This window comes from Ptychodera flava, chromosome 22 (genome assembly GCF_041260155.1).
Source record: "Ptychodera flava strain L36383 chromosome 22, AS_Pfla_20210202, whole genome shotgun sequence".
Lineage (NCBI taxonomy): Eukaryota > Metazoa > Hemichordata > Enteropneusta > Ptychoderidae > Ptychodera > Ptychodera flava.
The window spans coordinates 19,294,276-19,306,306 of NC_091949.1; the positions used below are offsets into that span (position 1 = coordinate 19,294,276).

Sequence of the window (12,031 nt, forward strand, 5' to 3'; positions counted from 1 at the left end):
TGTTGCCCCCGCCTCCTCACGAAGTTGAGCCCAAAATGGAGTTTTGGCGTTTTTGTCCAAGGCTTAGATTTACGGAATTGACGATCTCAAATTTTACAGTTTCGACCCTCTTGATCACACGCACATTACAACAAAATCAAGCATTGTGAAATTCAAGTATTGCGATACTGCCTAGCGTACATGGTTTCTAATACTATATGTCACTCGATTACAGCTGTTGCAGGTGTATCGAATACTTTAATTTTAAAATGTGTCTAACATTTTGATAGTATGCCTAACCTTACAATACCAGCGTGCTTAGCTGAATGGACAAAGTCGTTCTTTTTTTGAACTTTTTGTGATATCAAGAAAACTTGGAATACTTGCATAAAGTCACTCTGCGTACAAGATTATGGTACATAACTACAAAAGTGTCAAACATTCCTCATTTGCTGATTGCAAACAAATGATTTTATTCGTGACCTCTAGACAAATAGAATTTCAGTCCTGCTGACTAGCTGACCTATGACAAAAAACATCAGCATAATGTAAGGGAGTGCCGCTATCCTAATCAATGTGAAAGTTACCACCAGTTACAATGTCATTACTAAAGCTTGCATAACGCCCAGACTTTATTTAACATATATGTTCAGCCATACACGGCGAGAGTTATCACACCGAACTTAATATTTTTACAGACCGCAAAACGATTCACTGAATGTTTAATCTTGTCTGGCTACAAGCAGAGTTTAGGTTGTGCACAGTTGACCAGTGGCATTTCAGCATGTTTCATGAATTCAAACAACATAACCTACTTTCCATATCAAACAAAATTCTGGAAATAAAGCTCCAAAAAGAGCGACTTTGTCCTTTTAAGATTGATATCAACTAAATTTCAATAGTGACTGACGGCAGATATGCATTAAAATGAACACGAGAACTGTTTGATGACATTTAACGTTTAAGGCTAATATCAAGATTGCAAGTACAAAATGAAGTGCTTTGACTTCTTTAAGGATGGAGATTTCTCAACGTCTGTCGAATCGTAAAAATGGAATACTGACAATTTTCCATCACAATACCTTATGTATTGCCTCTCTGAAAGCAGTCAAAAAATAGCCACTCAGAGTTTGGCGGTAAATACGCAAATACGTCATATTGTTCTCGTTTTGTGGTGATGTTTTCATCAGATTTTAACAACAACAATCAATGTTGACTTATGGAGGTTTAAGGGTTTGAAAACCCATGCTTGCTAACTAGAGGTGAATTGTGCGACACCAAGGGAAGGACAGGTACTACTCTGCGACCTGTCAGCTTATTGGAGTAAGGAACACATGATTTGATGACATCATCACATGTTTTCGTCACACGGAGTCATGCCAGAAGCCAGAGAAAAGGCAGTATCGCAAGGCCTGACGATTCATTTTGACATTGTGGTTCAGCGATAAAACTGTATGCAGTTTGGATATGAACTTCTGCATCCTGAGCAAATTGAAGTATTAAAAATCACTGAAACTGTTCAGTTTATACTTATTGAATGTCCTGTTTCGGACATTTACGCTACTAAATGCAATTGTCAACGAACTATTTCAGCCTCTCTCACCATCTCACTGTCTGTCTGTCTGTCTGTCTGTCTGTCTGTCTGTCTGTCTGTCTGTCTGTCTGTTTGCCTGTCAGTGTGTTTGTTTGTTTGTTTTGTCTGTCTGTCTGAGTACCTCTGTCTCTCTGTATGTCTCTCCTGTCTCTCATTGTCTGTCTTTTTTGCCTCTGTCTCTTTCTGTCTCTGTCCTTTGTTTCTCTTTCTTGCTCTGTCTCCGTCTGTCTTTCCGCTCGCCTGTCTGTCTGTCTGTCTGTCTGTCTCTCTGTCTGTCTCTCTTTCCGTCCGTCTGTCAGTCTGTATATCTGTATGTCTTTCTCTCTCTCTCATATAATATAGAATAACGAAAATAATGCTCCTTTGGATGAGGCGATTGGGTGGTAAATTCACAATTTTGTGGCTGCCTTGTGATAACATCGTGAATCAGCTTTATTATTCTGTATTAAAGTTTTCGCTGAATCATTATTTGCGAAATTCTAAAGTTTTAAATTAATTGTTCTATTTTCAGAAATGTGCGAAAGATGCCCGTCGTCTGCACCTGTGCTTCGGAAAGCTGATGGGGTACGCAAGTGACAGGACGATAAAACATCCGGTGATAACCTAGTTTGCTGAGTAAACTCTTATCGTTCAGTTTGCTTCAGTGATAAACACTTATCCTCCCATCTCCCCGAGAAAGATTAGATAGTCAAAATTTGTACGTAGGCACTTTTAATGTTACTAAACAAGTTTTGACTCGTTAAAATTTAAAAAAATCTCCAGAAAATCTATTGTGAATTACGAAAGAGTAGTTAGCGTTTTGCTGCACATCTCGCCTCGGTGTTGTCAGTCATGATAATTTTATTTTCAAGAACTTAAATATTGATTAAACATTTCACTTCAAAGCGATCATGAATGTGTAGTTCTATGCAATCTTCATCGCAGAATGCATGCGTGCAGTCGTAGAATCGAAATGTTTCTGTTATTGGTGAAATCGCCATTTTCATCTCGAAAAATGTTCAGGCTGGAAACAGTAATCAACACTTGAAGCTTAAACATCGCAGATAAATCCCCAATCATTAAGTTCTGTCCATTTTCAACGAAACTGAATTTTTAACATCCATGCAATGCAAAAATTCAGTATACATATGGCGGGATATTTCAAGATTGATGTAAATTGTACCCTTTGGACACATATTATTCGGACTTTCAGATTTTCACAGGGCTTTTCTGGTCCACCGCTTGTGTGGGATAATAAACCCTTCATCGGCTTGTTTTTTGTAAAAAACGAACATTTGATTATTCTTCCGCAGACTTGACACAGGGATGGCAGCCATGTTGATTTTTTAATATCAGCAAATGTAAGGTAATTTGTTCTTCAACTTAGACCGAAATTTACACAGTGACCCTTGGTTTTTATTGTCAATTTGAAAGTGTATGGTTTTAAGTCTCTCCAAGGAAAGCTTTTGCGAAAGTTTTGAATCTTTTACTTTCAAGGCGTGTACTACCTTAATTACTGTAATTTGAAAGACCGATACGTTAGTTAAACATATGGGCTAGAATGCATAGGGAAAAAGACACGTTGAACCAGGGCGTATGGATTGTTTTCCATCACACATTGAGGGCGTCGTGAAGACCAAAAAGCGACAAATGGTGCGTCAAAGTTGGTTTTTAATTAAGAACAAGCAGTGTTTTACGTCGGATCCATAATTCATTTGTTTCATGTCAGTTAATATATTTGAAGTTCCTGGCCCAGCAGCTGTAATTTTCGGTGATGTTTCTAATTTTTTGTTTTAAATGTTTGTTCTAATCGCCGTAGCATATCTAGATGTAATTGTTGACTAGTCAATACTGGTCCGGGCTAGAATGCAAATATAAACAATAATATCACAGTGTATTTTACGCGTATAGACGCTGTGTTGACAAGCTGAAGTGCCGGTGTTTCAACTTGCCTTGGGGTGGAGAAGAATAAGAGCTTAAAATGAAAAGTTTTAAACAGTGAAAAAATCATCAAAAGTCATAGCTCCTAGCCCTGCAATTGTGTCTTTGCATCAAATTACGTCTTGTTTTAGCGTGCTTTGACGCACACAGAAGACATGCCGGCTACTCCGAGGTTAATTTCGAGAACTGAAGCCGGTGAAGCTGGGTTGGATTTGATGTGATTCCCTCAAAGAAAGTCCTCGCTTGAATTTGCCAGCTGAGAAGCCGTAAAGGTCCCGGAAGACTGGCATGCCCAACAACTTTTATATCTCTTATACGGCAGCTGGCTTACCGACCGATAAAAGTGACAAAACGAGGTTCTTGGGATGACATTTTCAACTGTTCAGCAAGTAGGACCCCATGTTCTACTCTGTTCGTTCTCAGTGATGTAGCATTCGCATGTTAGCTTGAGTGCCGATGGCGTAGTTGGCCAATATGTACCGGGTCGACCAAAACGACCCGGACGATAATGGAAGTCGTATCGAACCGATAGGGTGCAGGTCACTCTGGCCGAATTTTAGCTGGCTGCCCTGGCTGAATTTCAATCACGCGATGACCTCTGTAGGCTTGCAGATAAAAGAAGAACGATTACACGCCAATCGCACGTGGAAATAATGTTTTGGATCCCAACGTTGGCGATTATTCCTTATAAATCTGTCATCTCATCAAATAGTGAGGACCTCCTGTCTACATGACAGCCGGAGTTATGTTTGCTCGTTTGCGATAATTCTCCAGATAAGCTTTCAATGATAGTAGTCATATTCGCAATGGTTAGAGTAAATGTGTTCGCTCTCACGCACCTTCTCGACACCCTCAAATACATCTAGAGATGGCGCTATACAAGAATTCGCATTCGGTGAAGAAGCCCGAGTCAAAGTTTGTCCTTTTAAAATTACACATCCTTTATCAGTTGCAAAAGACCTGCGAGTGCCCATAAACACAGAATACATACATACATACATACATACATACATACATACATACATACATACATACATACATACATACATACATACATACATACACACATACATACATACATACATACAAACATACATACATACATATACATACATACATACATACATACACACACATACATACATACATACATACATACATACATACATACATACATACATACATACATACATACATACATACATACATGCATACATACATGCACACACATACATAGGAATTCTTATATATTTTGTTTTACTTCAATGAATATCGCCCTCTTTTGTGTACGCTAGAAAGTCGCTTAACATAGTTTTGTCAGGTTTCTCAATTGTAGATATCTACACACAATCGCGTTAGCGTTTTGACAGTGGCTAGACTAGGTCGTGAAATGCTTGATCAAAATGATTTGAAAGCTCCTACTTCAGTTGAAAGATGTCTGGTAAGGGTGGTGATATATAACAAGAACAATATCGCTCAAAGTGTGTGAACTTTTTTATGGCGGATGTACACGAATTTTCTAGATATTTTGGAAAGCGTACACAAACAAACCCTCTTTGTAAGCAATTTTCTTGCTCCCGTAACGTTCTTTTGTACGACTTTCATCATTTACTTTTACTCGCAAATAAAATGATTTAGTTTAAACACTGTTTGAAACAATTGCAGTTGAAAGAGGCGTTTTTTCATAATAAATCGATCAAATTCCTGCTCATCGATTCTCTCATCATTACGTGAGACAAACAGACAAAATCAAAAGTGCAAGAAATATATACACCGATGTAACATATCAGTCTTTTATAACGATATCACTGAGGTTGATTCGGCTGCGTTCGGCATAACTCGGATCGCGTATTGCAGTGCAGTGCATTTCCAAATCGAAAGAGGGATTCTCCAGCAGCGACGACGGGTCTCCGACCCAAACATGTCAATCAGCCTGTGTCAACTTATTTCTAATAGGGTCAACTGTGTTACATGAATGGCTCCCGAATATCCGACCCTTATCACTGCCTGAAGAGGCAATCTCTGTATACAAGAGGACTGGATCTCGCGAGAGAATCTAAATTAAGCACTCATCACCACCTGAGATACTTGACCCGCGAAAGATAAATAGAACAAGGTTATCTCCCACCTTACGTCACGTTTATTCGATTGAGTAAAATTGCTGTTAGTATGGGAGCTGTATAGATGGCGTCATTATCTGTGAAACGCTTTCCTCCGATTGCACAATTCATCTCTCACCCTTCGTGTCCGATGAATTATGAATCCTGTCCTTCCAATGGATAAGGTAATCTGACGTGTGTAGGGATAAACAAGTCATCGGTTCGAATCACGGGGTTAAGATTGCTAGGTCCTGAAGGAGACGATTTCGATTGACCGAAAAAAAAAATTAGCCACCACTGATCATTAAAATGGTATTCTGGAATGGTTGCAGGATTACTAAACAGACACGCATTCCCTACAGTTACTATTATAATATTGGCCTGAAAGGAAACGTATCGATGTGATGTTCCAGTACTGCGGTGTTTACGATTGTAGATCTGACGATGTTACCCATTCACTTACACAAGGGGAGAGGCACACCCATGCAGAGAAGGTGACATACAGATATAGGGTAGGGTGACTGCGACAAACGTCTAGATAACTCTTTTCTCGACTTGGTATTTTATGAATCTTGATAGAGGGCGCTATTGTTATGAATTCACTCTGGGCGCAGCTGCTCTGAGTGTTACGTTTACGTCAGAACAAATTGTTTGTTTCTCATCCTGGAGGGTGTTCATCTTGTCTAGACCCGCCAGCTTTTATGTTATTTTCGCTTGGAAAAAACAAGACACTTTACAGCAAAGATAACATGCGATATTTTAGAATTGCATACATGTACGCACAGAGTTATAAATATTCATAGCACTTTCCAAACATAGTTTTGGCAAAACCGGAACTAATTACAGTGATGGGAACAAAAGAATATCTTAATTTATGCTTTATGGAACCACCGAGAGACGTTCTGTCTCAACGTTACGGACTTGAACACAGACGCAGAGCATTTTGTCGTTGACCAACACTCACAGCATTGTCATATTTTAGAAAGTATGTACCAGAATTCTCCATGATTTCAAATGTTATAAAGAATGAGAACATACCTTCTTCAACATGACATTATGTTTTAGAAGGTGTATGCCTATTTGTAATGATATTTGACACGGTGGAGAATCCGGGTACATTTCTATGGTAGAAATGTGCGGCGGAAGAAACACAACGTGATATCCCTGTTAATGCTCTATTTTTATGGAAATTGTTTTCCCTGATTTCTATACAACTATTCTTTTCAGTAGAAAGGCTTGGATTTTATACAGCGAGGATCGAGCTTTTAGTTTGCCCTCTGGCATAAATGCCCGTATAGGTAATACACTATGCCTCGCTTTTGAAACATCGTTCTTCGTTGTGTGGGTACACCTCTCCTATCCATGTAGTGATAGTCGAGCGATTTAAGGTGTGTAGCATATCATGTTTGATATCAACTATCGGTTGAGTATCAGTGATACATTGGGATCGAATAACATGTGTGACATTTGGAAGTAAGCGAATGATCCAAGAGCCAGAGGCAGGTTTCTAGCTCACATCGATTGTCATCTCTCCGATTCCCATCCGGGGCCTTCATCTTTCTGATGTGTCAGGAAGTTCAAGTTCACTAAATACAATATGTTTCAGGTATGATGTCTTTGTAATTGTTTTTCCTTTTTCGATACATGAATAACTTTTTTTATTTCACATATTCCATTTCGCTTTACTATCTGGAAAATCTGAGCAGTTTATTCGACACCCAAGCATAAATGAGCGATTCAGGGAACATCATGCGAGTGGATGATCAAGGACGACCTCAATGTGTATAGACACATTGATCGCGATCAAATGTCATCTATATACAAACTGAATATTTTTGATACATATTAAAGAATACACGGGATTTGTACTTTTGAGATATATGTTGTTTTCGAGTTCCATGTATGTATGTATGTATGTATGTATGTATGTATGTATGTATGTATGTATGTATGTATGTATGTATGTATGTATGTATGTATGTATGTATGTATGTATGTAGTATGTATGTATGTATGTATGTATGTATGTATGTATGTATGTATGTATGTGTGTGTGTGTATGTATGTGTGTGTGTGTGTGTGTATGTATGTATGTATGTATGTATGTATGTATGTATGTATGTATGTATGTATGTATGTATGTATGTATCTATGTATGTATCTATGTTATGAATGTCTCTATGTATGTATCTATGTTATGAATGTCTCTATGTATGTATGTATGTATGTATGTATGTATGTATGTATGTATGTATGTATGTATGTATGTATGTATGTATGTATGTATGTATGTATGTATGTATCTATGTTATGAATGTCTCTATGTATGTATCTATGTTATGAATGTCTCTATGTATGTATGTATGTATGTATGTATGTATGTATGTATGTATGTATGTATGTATGTATGTATGTATGTATGTATGTATGTATGTATGTATGTATCTATCTATCTATCTATCTATCTATGTATCTATCTATGTATCTTTGTATCTATGTATCTATGTACGAGAGTTGGATGAAAAGTTTTGAGCCTAACTATGAAAGAGCGATGCCAATCAATGAAGCTCGGTTCGCATTTATTTCAACTCTTCAGAAGATTAACTTACTGGGTTATTTTCAGTTCGCTGTGTATTTTATTGTTGATACAAGACTTACGGGAGGCTATAAAAAAACCGACGAGCAAATTTTAGAAAAGGTGTTATGTTCCATCAGGACAAAACTTCACCCCACAAGTCAGTCATTGCCATGGCAACAGTGCGTGACTGTGGCTTCAAACTCGTTCCACACCAACCATACTCTCCTGATCTAGCACCCTCAGACTTTAATCTCTTCCCCAATGTGAAGAAACAGCCGTTAGCTGGAAAGCATTTTGGCGATGATGATAACGTCATATTCGCCGTTCAGGATTTTTTGACGGCCAAGAAGAAACCTTCTACAAAGCAGGGATCCAAGCGCTGCAGCACCGCTGGCAGAAGTGTGTGGACCGCAAGGGGGACTATGTTGAAAAATGAATAGCATAGAAACTCAGTTAGGCTCAAAACTTTTCGTCCAACTCTCGTTTTTGTTCCGGAATGGACGAATATGGATCGCACCAGTTGATACATACGATGAACCCAACCACCGTTCGGTCCTCCTCAATCACCTGGCTTATTTACCTCCGTCAGTCGTAGATTTTAAAGTTTAAATTCTCACTTTATTTGTTCCGGAACGGACTAATATGGATCGCCCAAGTTGATTAAACGACGCACCCAACCACCGTCCGGTCCTCCATCACCTACTTACGATATGTTTTAGATGAGTCCCAGAGACACTGTTTGTCGATCGTGACTTCCTCACTGAGGACACTTGTCAAACTGTAAGGCTGATCGATGGAGAAGGCTACTTGCTTGAGAAGGATGAAGTCGCTTATTGTCAGGTAACCATTATCATGCCGTTGTGTCGCGCATTGGAAGGAGAGGCATATCCTTCACACTCTAATTTGACCCTTTTTTCCTATTTTGTCCATCATAGGGTAATTTTCTGTAACTGAGACATTTTATTGTACCTGTACATCAATCAGTATCACTGGCTAGTTAGACTGCCGATCCAAAGACCTTCGTATGGCAGAACTGGGATTCTAAATTTGTCAGGGGACTTCTCTGTTGTTCTTAAACAATGAGATTTTCACTATTTGAACAGTTTGGCGAACAATCACATATCTACCTGCAATTGAACTGCCTTGAGAGATCACTCGGGACGGCAACTGTCGTTCCTTGCCTTGCTAGGAACGTTCCAGATTGAGGGAGGTGACCATGCGCAGAGCTGGTCTTCCCTCGTGCTTTAGTATTTACTTCAAAAAAGTATTTTTTATGCTCCGTTTGGTGAATGACTCTTGAGTTGCATGTAGGCAGCCTGACAGACGACATAAATGAATCATACGTGTAATTATCTCTGTCTTAATAGGCTAATCAAAGTGTACTCGCTGAGAAAATTGAATTCAACTGATACCTGACACTATTACTGTCACGTGATTGAGAAGATGCGTACCTTACATGGGCCAGAATTGTGTCGTTTGACAAATAACCAAGTCTTGTTCCATTGAACTATTCTTCAGAGATTCATCGAAGATGTTCTGTGCAGCAACTTTCCGTTCAATTATATGAGTATGATTTGCAAACCTGACAAGGTTATTTGCGATCGCTGAGCGCCTGAAAATATAATCGACACGAAGTTTGGCCTTCCTCTGCTCCAACGAGACATAACCAAACTGTCGCTATCTCACACTTTAAGTACCATGGAATTAGGGGGTGGCTCTCTCCTTTCTCTCCTGTGGTTCTGCCTCTCTATTTGTCTGTCGTTTAAGTGCCATTTAGTAGGAATACGATATAACGACACAGTTTTACTGATCGACATTTTGCGTATCCACATCATCGGAAACCTATTCTAATCATGCCCATATTTATGATGAAATATGCATCCATGCTAGACATTAAAATAAGCTAAAGTGCCAATAAGAACGGAATAGCAGTTTCCCGATTTTTTAGCCTATAATGCCGCTGTGACTTTATTAATCTCACAGATCAAGAAGATCATAACAGTCCAGAAAAAGTAATTCTTTCTTTAATCACGACAGAGCATCAACATATTTATTCCGATCTAAAGTCTCTGCCCTTCAGATTTATGCTAATTTATGCAACGGTCCACGAATACGTCGGGGAGTGCAACTTAATCACAGCGCTGTGCAAATGCCCCTGTCAAAGTGTGTGTTTTAAAAATAACAACTGTGTCAAGAAGCTAAACTGTAACGCTGACAAAGCTGACGATTTCATACCTTCATCATAAATAAAATTACTGATTACAGGGCCTCAATAATTACGATACAACCAGCCATAGTGCAAATATTGGAATCATCCATTTTTAAATGGTTTATTTGTTTGTTTGTCTTTTTGTCCAACACTTGCGTATATATGTATGATTTATATATATATATATATATATATATATATATATATATATATATATATATATATATATATATATTCACCGTACGCTCTGTGCCCAAGTTCAGAGGTTGCCATAAAGCCATTATGGTGATAACCGGGAGGGCACATTGTATACATTTTGTGTATATCTATATATATATATATATATATATATATATATATATATATATGTATTTATATTAAATATATTAATATATTAAATATATATATAATACATGCACGTCGTTATAAGAGGGATATATGACTGATATATGTATATATAATATCTATATCTATATATGTGTGTATGTATATATGTGTATGTATGTATCTGTGTGTGCGCATGCATTGCACGTCATTAAATAAGAGTGAAACATGAACGACAATTTATTTGTGCTAATATTTATATCTGCATCTTCCTGAATCTTAGCTCTAACAATTAGAAAGCCTTTCATAAGATTTCCCGAAAATTCGTATCGTTCATACAATTTCTTCTGTCTGCCAGTCTGTTTGTCTGTCTGTCTGTCTGTATGTCTGTCTGTATCTCTCTCTCTCTCTCTCTCTCTCTCTCTATGACAGAAGAGTTCGCTGCCACTGGCGGACATCTCACTACCTGATTCCGACGTGCACACGTATATGAGATTCATTTATTGACGTCACAGCGTGCACATCGAAGCTCTCTTGGCAAGGCTGATTTCCATCCCATTGCCTACGTTTGAGTCGGCGCAGTCAATGTGTCCCCATCGTGCGGCTCGTTGATCGTTGCAACACGTCGCTGTGCTACAATATATTCCAGGGAGATCTAGCAAAATATCGGGGGAAAATGAGCCCAGTTGCGGCACCAACCCTGAACTCAACCGAGCTGACCACAGTGGCTGCATTGGACACGACAACGAGCTTGACACACGATTTCAGTCCGCGGCACGGTAACTCCAGCACCACAGCTACTCAAATGTTCACGAAAGGTAGGTAACACTCGGTGAATGATTGATTTTCGACTATAAACATTTCATGCAGAGATATAGGCGAAGAGTTGTTTTTGTAAGTGGCATACTGTATTGAAAGAGCATCAGCTCATAATTCTTGAAAGTCTAAAAACAAATTATTGTTATCAGATTCAAAGGGATAACTTATCTTGCAGAGTGGAAGCTAAATTCAGGCACGCTGGATTCAGAGCACGTTTTGTATTATAGTACGTAAAGTATTAGAACTGATATTTTGTGCAGAGATAAGCGCCACGCAAACTTCACAATTCGCTCTATTTTGTTAAAACGCACGAATCTGCTTACTTTGTCTATCGAATGACTTTCAAGAGTCTTCGGGCATACAGAGTCTCACTTCATAATTGGTTTTGGCGATTTTTTTAAAGGCGCGTCTTTGCTGTTATCATTTGTGTGTAAAAATATACTTCAAACGCAAACGCGAGATCGTAGCTGATGGGATACGCTACAGTTCGCTCCGACGAACTCAGCAGT

The 12,031-nt window shown here is 38.6% G+C and overlaps 1 protein-coding gene across 1 annotated transcript in view; it reads left to right on the forward strand.

The window, feature by feature from the left end:
- The first annotated feature begins 11,228 nt into the window (after positions 1–11,228).
- LOC139122892 (synaptotagmin-15-like) overlaps positions 11,229–12,031 on the forward strand; it is a 57,090-nt gene continuing 56,287 nt past the window's right edge. Inside the window, exon 1 of the mRNA XM_070688735.1 lies at positions 11,229–11,521. Within this exon, the coding sequence (XP_070544836.1) occupies positions 11,380–11,521 (142 nt within the window). The 5' untranslated portion in view covers positions 11,229–11,379. The remainder of the gene's footprint in view (positions 11,522–12,031) is intronic.